This window comes from Malaclemys terrapin, chromosome 4, assembly GCF_027887155.1.
Source record: "Malaclemys terrapin pileata isolate rMalTer1 chromosome 4, rMalTer1.hap1, whole genome shotgun sequence".
NCBI lineage: Eukaryota > Metazoa > Chordata > Testudines > Emydidae > Malaclemys > Malaclemys terrapin.
The window spans coordinates 1,772,370-1,794,489 of NC_071508.1; the positions used below are offsets into that span (position 1 = coordinate 1,772,370).

General features: G+C 61.4%; 2 protein-coding genes across 4 annotated transcripts; both read right to left on the bottom strand.

Moving 5' to 3' along the window:
• On the bottom strand, window positions 1-8,944 carry PKMYT1 (protein kinase, membrane associated tyrosine/threonine 1). 2 transcript variants are annotated; one of them, XM_054024634.1, is made up of 8 exons: window positions 8,832-8,944; window positions 7,918-8,316; window positions 7,157-7,647; window positions 6,822-6,928; window positions 3,033-3,205; window positions 1,752-2,005; window positions 1,005-1,103; window positions 1-610 (listed from the first exon to the last, which is right to left on the bottom strand). In XM_054024634.1, the coding sequence occupies exons 2-8, from the start codon at window positions 8,290-8,292 to the stop codon at window positions 448-450; spliced, it is 1,662 nt and encodes a 553-aa protein (XP_053880609.1). In that variant the 5' UTR covers window positions 8,293-8,316; window positions 8,832-8,944; the 3' UTR covers window positions 1-447. The 2 variants fall into 2 exon arrangements, with proteins under 2 accessions (XP_053880609.1, XP_053880608.1); XM_054024633.1 differs by having other exon boundaries at window positions 1-673.
• Window positions 8,945-11,117: 2,173 nt separating this feature from the next.
• GREP1 (glycine rich extracellular protein 1) lies at window positions 11,118-19,212 on the bottom strand. 2 transcript variants are annotated; one of them, XM_054027086.1, is made up of 17 exons: window positions 19,128-19,212; window positions 18,232-18,291; window positions 17,650-17,694; window positions 17,264-17,320; window positions 16,967-16,996; window positions 15,901-15,939; window positions 15,169-15,198; window positions 14,564-14,611; window positions 14,345-14,404; window positions 14,206-14,265; window positions 13,481-13,546; window positions 13,235-13,318; window positions 12,706-12,762; window positions 12,515-12,577; window positions 12,331-12,396; window positions 12,098-12,151; window positions 11,118-11,688 (listed from the first exon to the last, which is right to left on the bottom strand). In XM_054027086.1, exons 1-17 carry the CDS (start codon window positions 19,207-19,209, stop codon window positions 11,663-11,665), a joined length of 927 nt encoding a protein of 308 aa, XP_053883061.1. In that variant the 5' UTR covers window positions 19,210-19,212; the 3' UTR covers window positions 11,118-11,662. The 2 variants fall into 2 exon arrangements, with proteins under 2 accessions (XP_053883061.1, XP_053883060.1); XM_054027085.1 differs by having other exon boundaries at window positions 17,264-17,323.
• Window positions 19,213-22,120: the final 2,908 nt, after the last annotated feature.

Sequence of the window (22,120 nt, forward strand, 5' to 3'; positions counted from 1 at the left end):
ATCATTTCAAAGCACTTTTTATTAACACTTCTCATAGTTGCTGCCTTCCCTTAAAAAGGGAAAAACAAAAACAAAAGATCCACAAACCCCAGTTGGTCCTGGCCTGGGGCAGAGCCACAGCGACCCCTGGTGGGAGGGGATGGCAGCACCTGTGTCCCTCCCACCAGTTCATGAAGAGGTTAAAAAGCTTAAAAAAAAGGAAAAGAAAAAAAAAAAAAAAGTAAATTGAGAGTCAACCCCCAACTGCTCCTCCCAGCAGCCCCCCCGCTGCCAGCAACAGAAGCAGCGTCAGGGAAGGAGGGCTCTGTCCCCACCCCACCCCCAGCACTGTGGAGAACAGAATGGGGGTGGCGAGGGCCCACGGGGGGTCATTACCCCAGTGCGGTTCACTCACCCTCCCCACCCCAGGAACGATCAAGCGGAGGGCAGCTGAGGGTTGGCGCCCGGTCACTTCTGCTCCGCCGTGGCATCCTCGAACATGCTCAGGAGGTTCCTGGGCTCAAAGGAGCCATGCTGGCCTGCATCCTGGGGGGCGCTCTCCTCCCTCTGCGCTTCCTCCTCCTCGTCCTCCTCGAAGGCCAGGGTGCGGCGGAGGTTGGGGGAGCCGGGGCTGCTGGGGGGGGAATCCGGGCTGATGCGGCTCAGGTTGGGGCTGCCCTGGACGGCTGAGGACCTAGGATGGGGGAACCAGGGTGGGATCAGGGCAGTGGGAGATGGAGACACCCCCTGGGGGTCCATCTAGACCATCCCCACCCAGGGCAAGATTGTCCCCAACTGTCTGTCCCCCAGCTAGCTCTGGGAGGGGAGTGGGGTCTAGCGGGTTAGAGGAGTGGGGGCTGGGAGCCTGGACTCCTGGGTTCTCTCCCCAGCTCCGAGAGGGGAGTGGGGTCTGGTGGTCAGAGCAGGGGGGTGGAAGCCAGGACTCCTGGGTCCTCAAGTGTGCACGAGCAAGGGAAGAGGCCCGCAGGACAGGTTGCAGCCCTGCCTGACACCCAATGTCTCACCTCGTCCTCCTGCTGCCAGTCTCCGGTGGAGAGAGGTGGCGCGGGGTGGAAGTGCTGCCCACGGAGGGACGCAGGTTCAGCGGCGGGGAGCTCGGGGGCCTGCCAGGGAAGCAGAGGCGTGAGGGAAGCCCCTGTGGGTGCAGGAGGGGCTGGCCCTGGGACCCAGCATTCCCCAGAGGAAGCTTGGGGAGACCACCATGTCCCCCCCCAACCTCCAAGGAGCCACCCCAGCTATCCCACCCCAGGAGTACCCCATCCCTTAGAAGGGCCTCCATGCACCTCCTTGCTCAGGTAAGCTTGGGTACTCTCCCACGCCCCATCATCCCTATTACACCCCAAAGGGAGGAGAACCATATACCCCTGCCCCCTTGCCTCCATATGGACCCTTTTGTCCACTTGCCTCCATATGGATTACCCCATATTCTTAGCCCCCAAGTGCCCCACCCCGGCTTCCTCCTGCATTTCTACCTGCCACAGATACCCCCCCCAACTCCTCCACATCTCATTTTTGTTCCCCCCACCTTCATACACTCCCAGTCGTCCCCCGCCATGTTCCTACCCCTCCCTAGTCCTAGATTCACCCCCATATCCTCCCTGCACCCCAGAAGTCCCTTCCTGCCCTGTGTGTGAGAGCACACCTGGGCAGTGCTGCCCTCTGCTGGAATGGATTAGGAGAAACAGTGCTGCCCCTACTGGAGGGGACGAGGGCCCATGGGTAGATGTGGGTGTGTTGTCCCCCCCACTCACTTGTCCTGCGATAGCAGCTCCCCGGGGCAGGTCCGGTTATGCCGCCCGCAGACCCCCGATACCTCGAACACATCCTCCCCCAGGCTCCCATCTTCCTCCTCCTCCTCCTCGTCCCAGGAGAAGCTGCTATCCAGCAGGGTGGCAAGTAGTGGGGAGCAGGGCGGGGTGACGGGCACGCTGCGACGCCAGCTGGAGAGCCAGCGCGCCGGCAGGCACAGGGCAGCCCACAGCCAACGCACAAAACTCCCAGCACCCTGAGTGGGGGAGGGAGAAGAGAAAGTTCAACCAACAGGGTTGAAGGGCACCAGCAGAGCTGTGGGGGGGGCAGGGCTGGGCTAGCAGGGGCTGCAGGTCGGGAGTGAGGGGCACTGGCAGAACTGGGGGGGGCAGGGCTGGGCTAGCAGGGGCTGCGGGTCGGGAGTGAGGGGCACCAGCAGAGCTGTGGGGGGGGCAGGGCTGGGCTAGCAGGGGCTGCAGGTCGGGAGTGAGGGGCACTGGCAGGGCTGGGCTAGCAGGGGCTACGGGTCGGGAGTGAGGGGCACCGGCAGAGCTGGGGGGGGCAGGGCTGGGCTGGGCTAGCAGGGGCTGCAGGTCGGGAGTGAGGGGCACTGGCAGAACTGGGGGGGGCAGGGCTGGGCTAGCAGGGGCTGCGGGTCGGGAGTGAGGGGCACCAGCAGAGCTGTGGGGGGGGCAGGGCTGGGCTAGCAGGGGCTGCAGGTCGGGAGTGAGGGGCACTGGCAGGGCTGGGCTAGCAGGGGCTACGGGTCGGGAGTGAGGGGCACCGGCAGAGCTGGGGGGGGCAGGGCTGGGCTAGCAGGGGCTGCGGGTCGGGAGTGAGGGGCACCGGCAGAGCTGTGGGGGGGGCAGGGCTGGGCTAGCAGGGGGCTGCGGGTTGGGAGTGAGGGGCACCGGCAGAGCTGGGGGGAGCCCAGGGCTGGGCTAGCAGGGGGCTGCAGGTCGGGAGTGAGGGGCACCGGCAGAGCTGGGGGGGCAGGGCTGGGCTACCAGGGGGCTGAGGGTCAGGAGTGAGGGGCACCGGCAGAGCTGGGGGGAGCCCAGGGCTGGGCTGGCAGGGGCTGCGGGTCGGCAGTGAGGGGCACCGGCAGAACTGGGGGGGCAGGGCTGGGCTACCAGGGGGCTGAGGGTCAGGAGTGAGGGGCACCGGCAGAGCTGGGGGGGGCAGGGCTGGGCTGGCAGGGGCTGCGGGTCGGGAGTGAGGGGCACCGGCAGAGCTGGGGGCTGCAGCTCGGGGCTGACGTGCTCCCCGCTCCCAGGACTCACCTGGCACAAGGAGGCAGCTCTCAGGAGTCCGTCCTGCAGCAGCAGCGTCAGCTTGCGCCACTTCTCCGTCTTGCGCATGATGCTGGAGTTGAGCAGCGCCTCCGCCGAGGGCCGGAGCCTGGGATCAGGGTCCAGCATGGCAGCCAGCAGGGCCCGCAGCTCTGAGGAGAGACCTGGGCCAGGGAGAGATGTCAGCAGCGCCCGTACTGAGTCCCACCCTCCCCTAGGGCCCTTCACTTGGGGTCCTGCCTTCTCTAGTGGTTCTCAACTCGGGGCATGCGTACCCCTCGGGGGTGCACACGTCTCCCCGGGAGTACACCAGCTCATCCAGGAATTTACCTGGTTTTACAGCAGGCTACATAAAGAGCACTAGCAAAGTCTGTCCAAACTAAAATTTCATACGAGGACTTGTTTATTCTGCTCTATCGACTACACACGGAAACGCAAGTACAATATGGATATTCCAGTTAGGGCTGTCGATTAATCGCAGTTAACTCACACGATTAACTCAAAAAATTCATCACGCTTTTAATCGCACTGTTAAATCATTTAATACCATTTGAAATTTAATACATTTTGACATTTTTCTACGTTTTCAAATACGTTGATTTCACAGAATACGAAGTGTACAGGGCTCACTTTATATTATTTGTATTACAAATATTTGCACAGTAAAAATGATAAACAAAGAAATCATTTTTCGGTTCACCTCATACCAGTACTGTAGGGCAATTTCTTTGTTGTGAAAGTGCAACTTACAAATGTAGATTGTTTACAAGTCCACTCAGTCCTACTTCTTGTTCAGCCAATCGCTCAGACAAACAAGTTTGTTACATTTGCAGGAGACAATGCTGCCTGCTTCTTATTTACAATGTCACCTGAAAGTGAGATCAGGTGTTCACACGGCACTTTTGTAGCCGGCGTCGCAAGATATTTACCTGCCAGATGCGCTAAAGATTCATGCGTCCCTTCATGCTTCAGCCTTCCAGAGGACATGCGTCCATGCTGATGATGCTCGTTAAAAAAAAAAAATGCATTAATTAAATTCGTGACTGAGAACTGAGGGAGAATTGTATGTCTCCTGTTCTGTTTTCCCCGCATTCTGCCATATATTTCATGTTAAAGCAATCTTGGATGATGACCCAGCACATGTTGTTCATTTTAAGAACACTTTCACTTCATATGTGACAAAACACAAAGAAGGCACCAATGTGAGATTTCTAAAGATAGCTACACCACTCGACCAAAGGTTTAAGAATCTGAAGTGCCTTCCAAATCTGAGAGGGACGAGGTGTGGCGCATGCTTTCAGAAGTCTTAAAAGAGCAACCCTCTGATGCGGAAACTACAGAACTGAACCCCCAAAAAGAAAATCAACCTTCTGCTGGTGGCATCTGACTCAAATGATGGAAATGAACATGCGTCGTTCGTACTGCTTTGGATTGTTATCAAACAGAACCCATCATCAGCATGGACGCGTGTCCTCGGGAAGGCTGGTTGAAGCATGAAGGGACCTATGAATCTTGAGCGCATCTGGCACGTAAATATCTTGCGATGTTGGCTACAAAAGTGCCATGCGAATGCCTGTTCTCACTTTCAGGTGACATTGTAAACAAGAAGCGGGCAGCATTATCTCCTGCAAATGTAAACAAACTTGTTTGTCTGAGCGATTGGCTGAACAAGAAGTAGGACTGAGTGGACTTGTAGGCGCTAAAGTTTGACATTGTTTTATTTTTGAGTGGAGTTATTTTTTGTACATATTTCTATATTTGTAAGTTCAACTTTCATGATAAAGAGATTGCACTACATTATTTGTATTAGCTAAACTGAAAAATATTATTTCTTTTGTTTTTTACTGTGCAAATATTTGTAATAAAAAGAATATAAAGTGAGCACTGTACACTTTGTATTCTGTGTGATAATTGAAATCAATATATTTGAAAATGTAGAAAATATTTAAATAAATGGTATTCTATTTTTTACCAGTGCAATTAATCACAATTAATTTTTTTACATCGCTTGACAGCCCTAATTCCAGTTGTTTTATAATTATATGGTAAAAATGAGAAAGTCAGCCATTTTTCAGTACTAGTGTGCTGTGACACTTCTGTATTTTTATGTCTGATTTTGTAAGTAAGTCATTTTTAAGTGAGGTGCAACTCGGGGGGAGGCAAGACAAATCAGACTCCTGAAAGGGGGACAGGCGTCTGGAAACGTTGAGAGCCACTGCACTAGACCAGTGATACTCAGACCTCAGTGGTTCAGGAGCCAAATTAGGAATCAACATTACCCTGAAGAGCCACAGTCGTGTGAATTCATGGTTTCATTTATTATAGATTCATATTTAAACAGTGTGTCAGGGGAAATATTTAGTTTTTACACATACACACCCCACCCCCAACCTCAAGGGAATGGAAGTTGTTCGTAATTCTGAACAAAACATTATGGTTGTTCTTTCAAAAGTTTACAGCTGAACATTGACTTAATACAGTTTGAAACTTCACTATGCCATAGAAAGATGCTACTTTCCCTTTAAGTAGTTTACATTTAACACAGTACTGTATTGTATTTACTTTTTTCCATCTCTGCTGCTGCCTAATTTGTACTTCCAGTTCCAAATGAATTGTGTGGTTTACTGATCAGTTCGTAACTCTGGTTTTCATAACTGAGGTTCTACTGTATTTTAGTCTCACAGCAAAATGACTGATCAAGTATTATTTTATCAACTACAATCGATTAATAACATTGTAAAAGCATCCTGATTGGTTAATAATTAAATCAGTGTTTTAATGTCATGAGCTTCAAGGAGATACATTAAAGAGCCACTTGTTGCTTGCAAGCCTCAGTCCAAGTATCACGGCACTAGACAGATACAGTGGAACCCCGCTATAACGCAATCATTGGGGTCCAAAAAATTCAATCGTGGTAAATGCAGGGTCGCGTTATAGCAGGGGTTCCACTGTACTTGTGTTCAGCTTCCGCGCCCTGGCTAGGGGGAGGGAGGAAGCGAGGGGAGAAAGAGAAGGGGGGTGGCCAGGGCTTCCTTCAGCTGGGGCGCTGGCCACTCGGCCCCTCCTGCCGCCAGGGCCGGTGGGGCCCAATTCCTGGGGCGGCACTTGGGATTGCCGGCTGGGGGAGAGGTGCCGCGGGGTTGGTTGCGCTCCGGCCGGAGGCCCTGCCGGGAGAGCAGGGCCAGCCGCGCTCCGGCCAGGAGAATGGGGCCACGGGGCTGCCGCACTCTGGCCAGGGGAGTGAGGCCCCCAAAGACAACCGCCGCCGGCCTGCCTGCCGCACTGACTGCCGGGAGGGCTCTGCGCCACTCTGCAGCCTGCTCCCAGCAGGGCACTCCCCTCCTCCACGCTGCCGCCCCCTACATCGGTCGGCGGGGAAGGAAGGATGTGGGCTGGAGTGGGCCTTGCCGGGGACAGAGGTGAGAACCCCAGGGGCGCGCCGGGGCTGCAGGGAGAGTCGCTCCTGCTGCAGCCGCTGGGGCATGGATCCCAAACGCCACGTGCCTGCCAGACTCGCCCCGCGCCTGCTGCAGCAGCCGGGGCCAGACTTGCCCCGCGTTATAAATGAATTTGCGTTATCACGGGGAGCGTTATAGCGGGGTTCCAGTGTACTACTCTGTGGGGATGGAACCCAGGAGTCCTGGCTCCCAGCCCCCTCCCAGCTCGACCACCACACTGAATGCCAATTCCAGCAGGTTTCCATGTGTGAAGCAGGGTCCATGGCACACTGAGTAGCCATCAGCAGCCCCATGTGTGCCAGGAGAGGGGACCCCCACTTACCGGCAGTGAATTCAGGGGGCAAGTAGCCCTGCCGGAGCTGCTGCCAGCCCTCCCCTCCATTGGGAAGCTCCATATTGCAGGCGATTTCCAGGATAGTCATGCCAAGGCTGGAAGAGAGATGTGCACGCTGGGTCAGCCAGGAGCCGGCCTCCCAGAATCCTCTGCTCCTTGCCACATGCCAGGGTGCCCGGACTCTGAGCACATGGGGCAGTGACGGGGTGGCGGTCAAGGAACGGGGTGTGCGGACTGAAAGCCAGGGGATGGGTCTAGTGGATAGAGGGGTGGGGCTGGGAGTCAGGACTCCTGGGTTCTATCCCTGGCTCTAGTGGGCCCACCTGAAGACATCAGCTGCCTCACTGTACTCCCCCCGCAGCAGCTCGGGCGCCATGTAGCGCGGGTCGCCCTCCTGGGCGTCACTCAGGTCTCCACGGTCCAACTCCAGCACCAGGCCAAAGTCGCCCAGCTTGCAGACCCGGCGCTCGGTGAGGAAGACGTTGGCCGGCTTGACGTCCATGTGCAGCAGCCCGCAGGCGTGCAGGTGGCGCAGCGCCTGCAGCAGGTCCCAGAGGCAGGCCCGCACCTGGCCCTCGGGCAGCGTCCCGCGCCCCTCGCAATGCTGCAGCAGGCTGGCTGGGCACAGCTCCGTCTGGATGTACAGCTGCCCCCGCTCCTCCCAGGCCCGCACGAAACTCACGCAGTTGGGGTGGCGCCCCACCCGCTCGTGCTTCCGCACCTCGGCCAGCTTGCGCTGCCGGTCACCGGCGCCCCGGAACGGCTCCACCGAGCGCTTCACTGCGTACAGCCGCCCGTCCTCCTTGCTGCGCACCTGCAGGGGACAGGTCAGATGTGGAGGATGGGGCCAGGACCCAGCTCCCCCGACAGATTCCCTCCTTTCCCCACAACTCTGCCCCACAGAATAGCTCCACGCTCATCCTCCTTACTGCACACAGATCAGCCACCAGCAGGGGCAGCTCAGCTTGAGAATCACGCTCATCCCCCAGCTGGGATCCCCCTAATCCCCCACCCCAGGCATCCCCCAAACCCCACACACTTTCCCCAGCTGGGATCTCCCACCCCAGGTGTCCCCCCCCCTTACCTTATACACCTCCCCGAAGGAGCCGCGCCCCAGCCGGCCCAGCAGCTGGAAGCACTGGCTGAAGAAGGGCTCTCTGCGGGCAGGGTCGTAGAGGCGGCTGCGGGGGGCCAGCGCCCGGACCTGGGAGCCGCGGAAGGAGACGCTGCGCGGCCGGGGCTGGCTCCAGGGCTGTGGTTGGCGACCGGTGAAGACCCGGCTGACAGTCAAGGTGCCCTTGTGGCGCGGTCGGGGCGGGAGGGTGTAGCTGAGCTGCCGGCCTGGCCTCTTCACCGAGAAGCTGCGCTCGGCCTCCTGGAAGAAGGCCGGCACAGGCACCGGCAGGGGCGTGCGGCTCAGCTGGGACTCGGCCCCCGCGCAGTCCAGGGGCAGCGGCATGGCCGGCTCTGCCAGGGGGAGGCGCTGCAGGGAAAGGGAAAAACAGCACCCGGGGTCAGCAGCGTGGCTGGGCACCGCTGGGGGGAGCGCCCAGGGGCTGGTGATGGGGGGTCTGGGGTTTCCCGGTCAGCACCCATTGGCATGGGGGTGGGGGGAAATCTCCAGGCCAGGGCCCCTTGGCACGAGGGTGGGTTGGGGTCACCCCGGCACAGCTCCCGCCTTGGCTTGAACAGGAGAGTTCGGGTTGTTACCCCTTGGCGGGGCAGAGGGGTCAACTGGGGGGGTCCCTTGGCGGGGGGGTCTGTGGGGGCATTGGCATGGGGGAGGGGTGTGGTGAGAGGGGGTGCTGGCGTGGGGGGCTTGGCACGAGGAGAGAGAGGTCTGGTGAGGGGGGGCTGGTGGGGGGGAGGGGGTCCGATGGGGGGTGGGGCCCGGCGGGGGGGGCCGCCCCTGCTCAGCCCCCCCTTGGCCTCAGCGCGGGGGGCCCCGCCTGGCGCGAGCGGGCCCCTGGGCGGGGTGTGGCGGGGGGGGGGCCTCACCTCCTCCCCGGTCCCCGCGGGGCGGGGGCGCCGCGCTCGCTCCCCTCCGGGTACCCGGATGTGACGGGCTCCCCCGCAGCCCTTTCCCGCGCGCGCGCCCCGAGCCAGCCCAACCGCCGCTCCGCCTGGCGCCAAAATCCCCACCGGCGCGGCGCGAGCCGCCAACCGCCTCCCGCCAACACCTCGGTAGCCAATCAGAGGCGAGAGGCCGGCATGGTCCCGCCTCCCCGCTCGTTCGCCACGCCCACTCCAGCTCGGCTCTGCCAGGGGGAGCGCGGCCCAGTGACGTTCCCGCCCACAATGCACTGGGGCAACCAAAGTGTGGCCAACCCTTCCCCTGCCTCGCCCCCCGCCCCCTCAGGCGCAGCCCCCCCACAATGGCAGCCCCCTCTGCCATCCAACCCCCACCCACAGGGAGGGGACAGCCCCCCAGCCCCAGCCACTGCCCATAGGGGACAACACCCCCTGGGAACCCCCAGCCCTCCACAGGGGCAGCTCCTCTCCAGCCCCTCCCCCTCCTCAAACAACCCCCATAACCTGGGAACCCCCAGCCCTCCACAGGGGCAGCTCCTCTCCAGCCCCTCCCCCTCCTCAAACAACCCCCATAACCTGGGAACCCCCAGCCCTCCACAGGGGCAGCCCCCTCCAGCCCCTCCCGCTCCTCAAACAGCCCCAATAACCTGGGAACCCCCAGCCCTCCACAGGGGCAGCCCCCTCCAGCCCCTCCCGCTCCTCAAACAGCCCCAATAACCTGGGAACCCCCAGCCCTCCACAGGGGCAGCTCCTCTCCAGCCCTTCCCCCTCCTCAGACAGCCCCAATAACCTGGGAACCCCCAGCCCTCCACAGGGGCAGCCCCTCCCCCTCTTCAAACAACCCCAATAACCTGGGAACCCCCAGCCCTCCACAGGGGCAGCTCCTCTCCAGCCCCTCCCCCTCTTCAAACAACCCCAATAACCTGGGAACCCCCAGCCCTCCACAGGGGCGGCCCCAATAACTACCCCAGCCCCCACCCTTCGGTCAGGGGGAGATCCAGAACCTCCCCAGGGTGTCCCATATCCAGTTCCCCCCACTGGGCAAGCCAGCAGCCTGGGGAGTGTGGAGACAACCTGCATGGGTGGTTTGCATGTGGGGGGCTGAAAACCAAGGCCGCACGTTTCATTCGGGAGGGAGGATCCCTCCCCTATGTTAAATACAAATTAGACAAATTAGAGGATTGGGCCGAAAAAAACCTGATGAGGTTCAACAAGGACAAGTGCAGAGTCCTGCACTTAGGACGGAAGAATCCCATGCACTGCTACAGACTAGGGAACGAGTGGCTAGGTAGCAGTTCTGCAGAAAAGGACCTAGGGGTCACAGTGGACGAGAAGCTGGATATGAGTCAACAGTGTGCTCTTGTTGCCAAGAAGGCTAACGGCATTTTGGGCTGTATAAGTAGGGGCATTGCCAGCAGATCGAGGAACGTGATCATTCCCCTTTATTTGACATTGGTGAGGCCTCATCTGGAATACTGTGTCCAGTTTTGGGCCCCACACTACAAGAAGGATGTGGAAAAATTGGAAAGAGTCCAGCGGAGGGCAACAAAAATGATTAGGGGTCTGGAGCACATGACTTATGAGGAGAGGCTGAGGGAACTGGGATTGTTTAGTCTCCAGAAGAGAAGAATGAGGGGGGATTTGATAGCAGCCTTCAACTACCTGAAGGGGGATTCCAAAGAGGATGGAGCTCGGCTGTTCTCAGTGGTGGCAGATGACAGAACAAGGAGCAATGGTCTCAAGTTGCAGTGGGGGAGGTCCAGGTTGGATATCAGGAAAAACTATTTCACTAGGAGGGTGGTGAAACACTGGAATGCGTTACCTAGGGAGGTGGTGGAGTCTCCTTCCTTGGAGGTTTTTAAGGCCCGGCTTGACAAAGCCCTGGCTGGGATGATTTAGCTGGGAATTGGTCCTGCTTTGAGCAGGGGGTTGGACTAGATGACCTCTTGAGGTCCCTTCCAACTCTGATATTCTATGAATACCCCAGAGAAAATAACCCATCATCTCCCCTTGGCCGGGGTAGGTAGGACTAGCCATGGTTGTCTGGACAGCCCCCCCTCCATTGTTCCCGGCTTTAATTTTTATTTGTAATTAAGAATCTAGCTGCTAGGATGGCAAAGGAAAGCTTCGAAACACGACTGGAGGAGAACCAACATCTGCCTGAGTCTTCTGAGAGCCTGCGCCAATTGCTGGGAGAGGTGTGAACTGCCCCCAGTGTAACCGGTACAGCATTCAAAGATCTTGAGACTTCAGCTTTGTGTGGGATCTTTATTACAAACACTCCCACACCCCACCCTCCGGCTACAAACAAATATTCGCTGCCTATCCAGTGAAGGGGAGTTAACAACTGAGTCACCCCCCTCCGTGCATCCCATATTCCTGGACTCACCTACCCTTAAAATCCTTCTCACCTCACTGGCCAAGATCAAAGAGGCAGGGAGGTCGGGTAGGGTGACTAGATGTCCCGATTTTATAGGGACAGTCCGGATATTTCGGGCTTTTTCTTATATAGGTGCCAGTTACCCCTCACCCCCGTCCCGATTTTTCAAACTTGCTATCTGGTCACCTTCGTCCGGGGTCACCAGAAATGTTGCAGCCTCACTTTCCAAAAACAAGTTAAATTGACAGTCACCATTTGTTTTTCTTTTAAAAAGACAGATCTCTAGCCATTAAAAATAAAGAAAAAAAAAAGAAAGATGATAATTTATATCAGGAGAAATTCTTGTTCTTTTTAGCACCAGAAGTGGCCGGCTCATGCCATCCTGTGGTGTGGAGTTCCCCAGGTGACGGTCCGGCATTCAGCACTTCCCGGAAGGACAGCGACCTGGAATAAAGAGAGACATGGGGTCAGAGCTTCAAGAGAGCGTCACAGCTCCAAGAGTGAGTGGAGGCTGGTGCATCTATAAGGGATGCCCACATACAGAGTGATAGAAGGCCATTCCCTCTGGGAGTCCCTGCCTCCCCCCTTCACTAGAGAAGAGGGCATGGATTCTGCATGGGACATACCATCATATATCTTACCTGCTGCACCCCCCTTCCCTGAAATAACCCCCTGAAATTCACACTGCTGTGACATTTGCAGCCACTTCCTGCCTCAAGCCCTTAGCCAAACTGCAGAGATTCGGCTCCTTTAGCCTATGCCCTCCCCCCAGAAAACCCCCTCCAAGATTCACACCTCTTCCCTATCTCTGAGATTCACACCCCATGATACACATGCCTTCCCCAATTCTTACCTCTGTATCCATTCCCCAGAAAGCCGTTCAGGCCATACTTGGCCTCCTTGCCTCCTAAAAGGGGATGAGAGCAGATGAGAACTGGTCACAGGCCGTCCCGGTCTCTGCTGCCCAAAGGAGAATCACTCTCCGTGGACAGCTCTAGAGGGCATAGGACACACACGCAAGAGCAGTTTTGGTTGCATCACCAGACAATAGGATGCAATGTGAATCTCCCCCCCGCACACTCCTACCGTATGCTGTTGGGGTTAGTCCGTAGCCCCCGGGAGCTTGCCCTGCTGTGAGTGGCCCGTATGCCCCTGCAACAGAGACAAGAGTTAGGGGGCGCTGAGGGGAGTGGGGCAGGAGCACTGGCTGTGGGGGAAGCTCCCGCTACTCCAGTCCCAGGAGGGGATGCTGGGGTCGGGGGGATCTTACCAGCAGCCAGTCCGTTAGCCTGCAGGTCCCCTCCGTTCGTATATCCTGGTCCGTTCCCGTTGCCTGCAGTGGTGGAAGGAGGAAATTAGCACAGGGAAGGGGCTTTGAGCCCCTGGGGATGGGGAGACCCATGTGTCCAGACACAGGAGGAGAGCGGGCACCAATCTGGGCAGCCCCTGAACATTTCTTACCATCCAGGGCACTGGGCCCAGCCGGTTGTGCCCCGTACATCAGCTGCCCCATGCCACCTGGAGGAGGAAACACAGTGGTGGTGGGAGATCAGCAGGGAAGCAGGAGATCCCACCAAGGGCTGGGAAGGAGAGTGGTGCTGAGACCCCAGGGAGCTTTTCCTAGGACTCTAGGACCCCGGCGTCCGGGTGGCCCTCATCCACTGGGGTCAGGGATGGGAATGGATATCCCAGCAGGGCTGCTGCATGGTTTCCTGTCAGCACCCAGCCCGGGGCGCTGCAGGCCATAGGGGAAATGCCCGGGGTCTCCTGGTTAGTTTAGGCAAGGCAGGGTTAGCGGGGGCCATTCTGGCACCCCACCCCACATCTCTGCACAGGGTGCGGGGGCTAAGATATTGGGCAGCCTAGCACAGACCCCTGTGCCCCAAATAACCTTCCTGGAGGGGTGTCTGCCCCCTACAATCTCCTCTATAACAACCCTCTGGACAAGTTCCACCCCCCATACGAGCCCAGAGTCCCTACCCCCACCTACCGTATTTCCCAGCGCTGTAGTCTCCCCCTAGACCAGTGGGCATGGCCTGTTGGGGCTGCCCATTATATGGGAGCTGGCCCAGGCCTGCAACATAGACAGGGTGTCAGGATGGGGGGATAACTCCCCTTTGTGTCCCCCTTGAGCCAGCCAGTTCCCCACAATGGGGTGGATTGGAGCAAAAGGCCCCATGGCCCATTTCCTATCCCCCCAAACCGGGCAGTCCCCTGCCCTATGGTCAGGACTCACCAAATTTAGCAGCCGAGAGATCTGTGCTAGGGCCAGCGAAACGCCCTAAGTACGCGGCCTGGGCACCTGGGGATGGGATAATATAAGGCAGTTAGCTTGGCCAGTGCCCCTCACTCCTGACCCGCAGCCCCCTGCTAGCCCAGCCCTGGGCTCCCCCCCAGCTCTGCCGGTGCCCCTCACTCCCGCCCCGCCGCCCCCTGCTAGCCAGCCCTGTGGTCCCCCCGAGCTCTGCCGGTGCCCCTCACTCCCGACCCGCAGCCCCCTGCTAGCCAGCCCTGTGGTCCCCCCGAGCTCTGCCGGTGCCCCTCACTCCCGCCCCGCCGCCCCCTGCTAGCCAGCCCTGTGGTCCTCCCGAGCTCTGCCGGTGCCCCTCACTCCCGACCCGCCGCCCTCTGCTAGCCAGCCCTGTGGTCCCCCCGAGCTCTGCCGGTGCCCCTCACTCCCGACCCGCCGCCCCCTGCTAGCCAGCCCTGTGGTCCCCCCGAGCTCTGCCGGTGCCCCTCACTCCCAGCCCACCGCCCCTGCTAGCCCAGCCCTGCCCCCTCCAGCTCTGCCGGTGCCCTTCACTCCCGACCCGTCGCCCCCTGCTAGCCAGCCCTGTGGTCCCCCCGAGTTCTGCCGGTGCCCCTCACCCCCGACCCGCCGCCCCTGCTAGCCCAGCCCTGAGGTCCCCCCCACAGCTCTGCCAGTGCCCCTCAATCCTATCCCTCTGTCATTGGACACACCGTTGCCGTATCCTGACTGGACTCCGGCTCCAGGGTGACTGTTCCCTCCTGCACCGTAGCCTAGAAGATAGATGGGAGATCAGCCAGGCTCAGTCTGGGTGTGTGTGAAGGGGGTATATTTTGGGGTATATCCCCTTACCATTCCCATAGCCAGGCTGTGCTCCGTTGACTAGGTACCCACCGCCTACTCCGGGATAGCCTACAGAGCCAAGAGAATCCAGATCAGCCAGAAATTGGGGTGCACTGCTCCAGTCCCGGCCTCTCCCAGCAGGGGGCGCTGTGGGGAGTGGGGCAGGGCGCTGGCTGTGGGGGGAGCAGCCTCTCTATTCCAGCCCCGGCCTTAGCTTATGCCCCTTACCTTGTTGAGCTGTGGGGTAGCTGCCAGCTCTGGGTCCTGCCCCAAAACCTGTGGGGAGGAGAACCCAGAATGAGATCAACCCAGACCCTGAAGAATCTGGCTTCCACACTGTGGGCTCTGGCATTTGGGGGTGGGATCATGGGGGGCGGAGAGGGATAGAGTAATGGGGGGGGGTTGGTTAGCAGGGGGTTGGGACCTGTGGGGGGAGGGCTTTCAACCCCTTCAGGGCCCCCACAGCCCAGTGAGCCCCTTTCCCCCCAGGGAGTTGGAGGGTGCTCTCCTCAAGGTGTCATTGGTGTGAGCGGTGGGATCTCCAGTGAGAAAAGAAACAGGTGGTGGGGGATGGGGAAGAGGACACAGGACGGGGCGCACATCAAGAGGGATGGAGACACTGCAGGGGACACCGATGGGGGGTGCATGGGAGGGATTCCCTGCTTTGGGGGCTTTGCCAGCCACCCCAAGGCCTGTTGGGGAGGAAAAGCAGAGGGGTCAGGGTGCGTGGGGGTGGGGGGCGTGTAGTGGAGGGCCAGGCACTGATCTCCCTGAGAAGGGGCAGTTGGAGGAGCAGAGTGGGTATGAGAATATAAGGGGCAGTGGGGGCTCACCTCCCAGGGGCAGCGCAGCATGGAAGTACCCTGAAATAGACACACAGAGTACAGGGGGAGCCCTCAATCCTGACCCACAGCTTCCGGCTATCCCAGCCCTGCCCCCATCAGCTCTGCCGGTGTCCCTCAATGCTGACTCACAGCCCCCTGCTAGCCCAGTCCTTCCCCCACCAGCTCTGCCGGTGCCCCTCAATGCTGACTCACAGCCCCCTGCTAGCCCAGTCCTTCCCCCACCAGCTCTGCCGGTGTCCCTCAATGCTGACTCACAGCCCCCTGCTAGCCCAGTCCTTCCCCCACCAGCTCTGCCGGTGCCCCTCAATGCTGACTCACAGCCCCCTGCTAGCCCAGTCCTTCCCCCACCAGCTCTGCCGGTGTCCCTCAATGCTGACTCACAGCCCCCTACTAGCCCAGTCCTTCCCCCACCAGCTCTGCCGGTGCCCCTCAATGCTGACTCACAGCCCCCTGCTAGCCCAGTCCTTCCCCCACCAGCTCTGCCGGTGCCCCTCAATGCTGACCCACAGCCCCCTGCTAGCTCAGCCCTGCCCCCACAGCTCTGCTGGTGTCCCTCACTGCTGACCCACTGCCCCCTGCTATCCCAATCCTGCCCTCCACAGCTCTGCCGATGCCCCTCACTCCTGACCTGCAGCCCCCTGCCAGCCCAGTCCTGCCCGCCCCCCCCAGCTCTGCTGGTGCCCCTCACTCCCGACCCACAGCCACTTTGTTTACACTCACCTGGTTTTTGTTTTGCACCCTGGGGATAACCACCTAATCCTGGAAAAAGGATAATGGGAATCTATGAGGATACTGGGAGGGGTGTGGAGCCTTATGGGTTAGAGCAGGGGGGCTGGGAGCCAGGACTCCTGGGTTCTATCCCCTGCTCCAAGAGGGGAGTGGGGACTGGTGGGTTCAGCCGAGGGGTAGCACCACGGATACCCACGGCCCATTTTTGTGGCTGGCGGCTGGGCTGCGGACTCAGATGTTGTACCCGCGCCACTCGCGCTCTGCACCCAGCCCTCGGGCTCCGAATCCCGCCCCGCTCTCTCCATCCCGCAGCAGCGGCATGTGGCTCTGCGGGATTCTGGGAGTTGTAGTCCCAAGCTGCCTCAGCCTGAGGGGAGCGCACCAGGCGCTATTTTGAACAAGGCGTGGTTGTGCTTTAAACTCCCGGGCGGCGGACGCTGTGAGCAGAGTATGTCTGTGCCCGGGTGTAGGGGTGTCCCAGCCACTTGGGAGGACAGTGCTGCATGCCAGGGCCCCAGAGGGGAGGCAGCCCCCAGCCCCCAAGTGGGGCCGGAGGTCCATGGGGCAGGGCAGGTGGGGTGTCTGTGGGAGGCTGAGGCTTGACACAGCCCTGTCGCTGCTGTGTGGTGCCCTGCAGAGCTGTTTGTGTCCGCGCAGGGCTCAGCAGTCCTCGATGTCAGGACTCCTGGGTTCTTTCCCTTGGCAAGGCCCAGCCCCGTGCCTCGGTTTCCCTCTCCATACTCGAGGTTCACTATGGCCGTCCCCTCGCCAACAGCCAGATGGGGGCAGGCTGGGGGCGGACAAGTTTCCCCCCATCCGCAGTGTCCTGGGATGTCTCTAGTCGTGCGATTGCACAAGGGAGCAGGCTCCCCCAGCTCTGCGGGGAAAGCCGGGACCCCTGCGTCCAGCCTGCACCAAATCGCCGTGCTTTGGATTCCAATCAGCCGGTGAGAGAGAGCCGTGAGCTCTCCCACACGCCAGAACCCCGGCCCTCTGTCGCCCAGGTTTGGGACTCGGAGCAGTGAGGACTGCAAAGGGGAGATGGGGGCGCTCCTACCTGCACCATAACCAGCAGGGACCCCATAGCCTGTGCAGAAAGAAGGAGAGAGGGGTTAGAGCCAGACCTGTTTGTGGGAGAGTGCACAGTGCTGCCCACTGCTGGAGGGGATCAGAACTGTGTGTGTGTGTGTCAGGTGCCCTATAGTGCTCTGAGCTAACAGGGATTCTCCTTTAGCACCACACTCCCCAGAGAGGACTCCAGTATTTCTATGCCCAGTGGGTCAGGGATTCACCCTGCCAAGGTGGGCAGAGAAAGGAGCCTTTGCCCTCAGTGGGGCACTCGATCTCCACTCACCTGCTTTGCCCGGCTTCACCCGTACACCTGGTGCCACTCCAAACCCGTTCTGAGTTCCTGCTGGGAACAGAGAGGAAAGGGATTAGCTGGGAGGATCAGTGGATGAGATGGGCTCCATCTCTGCTGGGGGAACAGTCCCTCTCAGATGGAGCTGGCCAGGTCTCTGCCCTGGGTGGGACGGATCTGGAAGGATCTCAGGGTGTGGGGTCTCATGACTGGAGGACATGTCTTCTGGAATCCCACCACCCAACCGTCCCTGCTCCCGGCCAGCACAGTTTGGGAAGGAGCTGAGACCAGACGTCACAAGCACAGTGGGCAGCCCCCAAACCACCCAGCAACTTCCGCCCCTAGCATCCCACCCCCCTAGCCCCACACCCAGGGCTCACCTGGTCCCGGCTGCAGTCCTTGGGGTCCATAGCCGGTGTATGGTCCTGGAAGGAAGGAGCAGACACTAGGGTTGAAGGATGCAGCAAACGCACCATCACAGTTCGCTACATGGGAGTCGGACCTAGTGGGTTAGAGCAGGGGGGCTGGGAGCCAGGACTCCTGGGTTCTATCCCAGCTGTGGGAGAGAAGTGGGGTCTGGGGTAGGGGCTGGGTGTCACCCACCTGCGTTGGCTCCGGCTGGTCCCAGTCCAGCTCCAGGGTGAACTTCCCCTTCGCCTGGAACCCATATAGCACATGGGGTGAGCCAGTCCCCTGTGCGCCCCCCCCCCCCGCTCTCCTGTTGGGAGACCATCCCCCCTCCCCTGAGAATGCTGGGTCCAGCTCAGCCAGCTAGCCAGGGACCCCCTGGGAAGCCCTGCCCCCTTTCCTCCAGCCCCTCTCTGGATCCTTCATCCAGCCTTGTACACACCCCTTCCCTCTCTCTCTCCATCCACGCCCAGTGCCCCCTCTCTTCCCCCTAACATCACGGTCTGCCCGCTCAGGAACACCTCCCCCTGTGCCCGGCTGGGGGCGCCACTTACCCCGGATCAGCGATGGCAGGTAGAGACGCCCTAGGGCTCCGTTTGCCTGCGGTTTCACTCCTGGGAGGGGGTACACAGAGGGCAGAATAGGGGAGCTGTCAGAGATAGGGTATCCCTAGAGAAGCGCTGAGGTACAGGGTGCTCAGGGGACACCAAGGGGCTGGGATTCCTGGGAGATATGAGGGGACTGTGGGTTGAGGGTCCCTGCAACAATGGGGTGGGGAGTTGGTGACCCTGGCAGAGGGGGACACTGAGGACGGGGGGCGCTTTGGGGCAGGGACCCATGGGAAGGGAGGCTGGGAGCAACTCCAGAGCAACAGGTAGAACCCAGGAGTCCTGGTTCCCAGCCCCATGCATGGGCAAGGACAAGGGCGGCTGGCAGCACCTGAACTGGGACTTTGTGAACCAATCCAGGACTCCTGGGTTCTCTCCCTGGCTCTGGGAGGGGAGTGGGGGCTGGTGGTTAGAGCAGGGGGGCTGGGAGCCGGGACTCCTGGGTTCTCTCCCGGCTCTGGGAGGGGAGTGGGGGCTGGTGGTTAGAGCAGGGAGGGGCTGGGAGCCAGGACTCCTGGGTTCTCTCCCGGCTCTGGGAGGGGAGGGGAGGGGATGGGGGTCTGGTGGGTGAGAGCAGGGGGGGCTGGGAGCCAGGACTCCTGGGTTCTCTCCTGGCTCTGGGAAGGGAATCAATCTAATCTCATCCTTAATTCGACCCCCGTCTCAGTTTCTCTCCCCTCCACCAGGGGCTAGACACCCCTGCCCCGAACGGCAGAGCTGCCCCCAAGTGTCCCCTCTGGCCCCCAGGACCTGCAGCACCCCACAGGGGCAGTGCCATCATATGAGGCAGCCCTGCCCCCCCCCACTATCCCGTCCCGCCCCAGCCCCCCTGCCCTGCTCACCCCCCTGCAGGCTGCCCCTGGCCAGGCACAGCAACAGCAGCAGCATCAAAAGCAGCCCAGCGTGCAGGGTCCCCAGCCCCATGGCGATGTGAGCTCCCCCTCAAGCCCTGGGCCCCTATATACCCATGGCCCCGCCCCCCCAGGGAATGGCTCTGCCCTGGCCCCACCCCCAGCGACCCACTGCCGGAAGGGGGGAGCCCCTGCAAGGGAATGTGTGTGATACACCCGCACACCAATAGACACACTCCATGGCTCGCAATGAAACACACACACACTGATACCCTTGCAGTGATACACACACACATAGAGACGTACACACTGTTACACACACACCTTGAAACACACACTGATCCACAGAGACACACTGATCCCCACACACAGGCACCCTGATCCACACACACATATACACCCCCATCGACACACATACTGATACACCCCCACACCCTGTTCCACGCACACACTGATACAACCATCGATAGACACCTATCCACACACACATACACTGATACATGCAAACACAACCGGAGACACACACAGTGATCCACACAACCTCACACACCATCCACCCACGCAAACAGACACACACCCCACATTGTGCACACACCATCCGCGGATACACTAACACGCACACTCACATCCCACAGGCGTGCACACAGTTGCAAACAGTCACACAACACAGCTGTGTGTGCACACGGAGCAGGGGGTCAACCCCTCAAGCAGGAGGTGGCACTAGGGACCCCCCCCCACAGGGGGACAGGGCTGGGCTAGCAGGGGGCTCGGGTCGGGAGTGAGGGGCACCGGCAGAGCTGGGGGGGGGGCAGGGATGGACTGGCAGGGGCTGCGGGTCGGGAGTGAGGGGCACCGGCAGAGCTGGGTGGGGGGGCAGGGCTGGGCTGGCAGGGGCTGCAGCTCAGGAGTGAGGGCACCGGCAGAGCTGGGGGGCAGGGCTGGGCTGGCAGGGGGCTGCGGGTCGGGAGTGAGGGGCACCGGCAGAGCTGGGGGGAGCCCAGGGCTGGGCTAGCAGGGGGCTGCGGGTCGGGAGTGAGGGGCACCGGCAGGGCTGGGCTAGCAGGGGCTGCGGGTCGGGAGTGAGGGGCACCGGCAGAGCTGGGGGGTTAGGGCTGGGCTGGCAGGGGCTGCGGGTCGGGAGTGAGGGGCACCGGCAGAGCTGGGGGGCAGGGCTGGGCTGGCAGGGGGCTGCGGGTCGGGAGTGAGGGGCACCGGCAGAGCTGGGGGGAGCCCAGGGCTGGGCTAGCAGGGGGCTGCGGGTCGGGAGTGAGGGGCACCGGCAGGGCTGGGGGGGGCAGGGCTGGGCTAGCAGGGGCTGCGGGTCGGGAGTGAGGGGCACCGGTAGAGCTGGGGGGGGCAGGGCTGAGCTAGCAGGGGCTGCGCGTCGGGAGTGAGGGGCACCGGCAGAGCTGGGGGGCAGGGCTGGGCTGGCAGGGGCTGCAGGTCGGGAGTGAGGGGCACCGGCAGAGCTGGGGGGGCAGGGCTGGGCTAGCAGGGGGCTGCGGGTCGGGAGTGAGGGACAGCGGCAGAGCTGGGGGGGGCAGGGCTGGGCTGGCAGGGGCTGCGGGTCGGGAGTGAGGGGCACCGGCAGAGCTGGGGGGGGCAGGGCTGGGCTGGCAGGGGCTGCGGGTCGGGAGTGAGGGGCACCGGCAGAGCTGGCGGGGGGGCAGGGCTGGGCTGGCAGGGGCTGCGGGTCGGGAGTGAGGGGCACGGCTGGGCTGGCAGGGGCTGTGGGTCGGGAGTGAGGGGCACCGGCAGAGCTGGGGGGGGCAGGGCTGGGCTGGCAGGGGCTGCGGGTCGGGAGTGAGGGGCACGGCTGGGCTGGCAGGGGCTGTGGGTCGGGAGTGAGGGGCACCGGCAGAGCTGGGGGGGGCAGGGCTGGGCTGGCAGGGGCTGCAGGTCGGGAGTGAGGGGCATGGCTGGGCTGGCAGGGGCTGCGGGTCGGGAGTGAGGGGCACCGGCAGAGCTGGGGGGGGCAGGGCTGGGCTAGCTGGGGCTGCGGGTCGGGAGTGAGGGGCACCGGCAGAGCTGGGGGGGGCAGGGCTGGGCTAGCAGGGGCTGCAGGTAGGGAGTGAGGGGCACCGGCAGAGCTGGGGGGGGCAGGGCTGGGCTGGCAGGGGCTGCGGGTCGGCAGTGAGGGGCACCGGCAGAGCTGGGGGGGGGCAGGGCTGGGCTAGCTGGGGCTGCGGGTCGGGAGTGAGGGGCACCGGCAGAGCTGGGGGGGGCAGGGCTGGGCTAGCTGGGGCTGCGGGTCGGGAGTGAGGGGCACCGGCAGAGCTGGGGGGGGCAGGGCTGGGCTGGCAGGGGCTGCAGGTAGGGAGTGAGGGGCACCGGCAGAGCTGGGGGGGGGCAGGGCTGGGCTAGCAGGGGCTGCAGGTAGGGAGTGAGGGGCACCGGCAGAGCTGGGGGGGGGCAGGGCTGGGCTGGCAGGGGCTGCGGGTCGGCGGTGAGGGGCACCGGCAGAGCTGGGGGGGGCAGGGCTGGGCTAGCTGGGGCTGCGGGTCGGGAGTGAGGGGCACCGGCAGAGCTGGGGGGGGCAGGGCTGGGCTAGCAGGGGGCTGCAGGTAGGGAGTGAGGGGCACCGGCAGAGCTGGGGGGGGCAGGGCTGGGCTGGCAGGGGCTGCGGGTCGGGAGTGAGGGGCACCGGCAGAGCTGGCCTAAGAGCCCAGGGCTGGGCTAGCCTCAGCCTCTTGTGATACAGAATTGTTAAGGGCCTCCGGTGCTGTGGGCTTCCTCCCAGCAGTGCCCTGGCAGCTGGCGGCCGTGCTGGAAGCGAACGCCAGCGCGCGCCCTGCTGAGGAAGCCATAAAGCCGCAGGATAATTCGCTCTGTCTGTTGTCACCGGCCAAGGTAAACGCTGGGCCCCCGGCCCGGCTGGTAAAACACCGATCCCTGCGGTCGGCAAACAGCCCTCCAGCCAGCTCGGCAATGAGTCCGACCCGGTTGTGTCTGAAGAGTCTGGAGGTGTGGGGGATCGTGTGTCG

What these genes read in the sequence shown, in the direction of transcription:
- GREP1 (XM_054027085.1), bottom strand. Translation starts at nt 19,209, where the DNA reads ATGGGGCTGGGGACCCTGCACGCTGGGCTGCTTTTGATGCTGCTGCTG. An exon ending in TGGGCCCAGTGCCCTGGATG is followed by an intron (nt 12,578 to 12,705) that starts GTAAGAAATGTT and finishes CCACCACTGCAG; the next exon opens with GCAACGGGAACGGACCAGGA. An exon ending in GGCTAACGGACTGGCTGCTG is followed by an intron (nt 12,397 to 12,514) that starts GTAAGATCCCCC and finishes TCTCTGTTGCAG; the next exon opens with GGGCATACGGGCCACTCACA.
- PKMYT1 (XM_054024633.1), bottom strand. Translation starts at nt 8,292, where the DNA reads ATGCCGCTGCCCCTGGACTGCGCGGGGGCCGAGTCCCAGCTGAGCCGC. An exon ending in GCCCCCTGAATTCACTGCCG is followed by an intron (nt 3,206 to 6,821) that starts GTAAGTGGGGGT and finishes TCCCTGGCCCAG; the next exon opens with GTCTCTCCTCAGAGCTGCGG. An exon ending in GAGCTGCCTCCTTGTGCCAG is followed by an intron (nt 2,006 to 3,032) that starts GTGAGTCCTGGG and finishes TCCCCCACTCAG; the next exon opens with GGTGCTGGGAGTTTTGTGCG.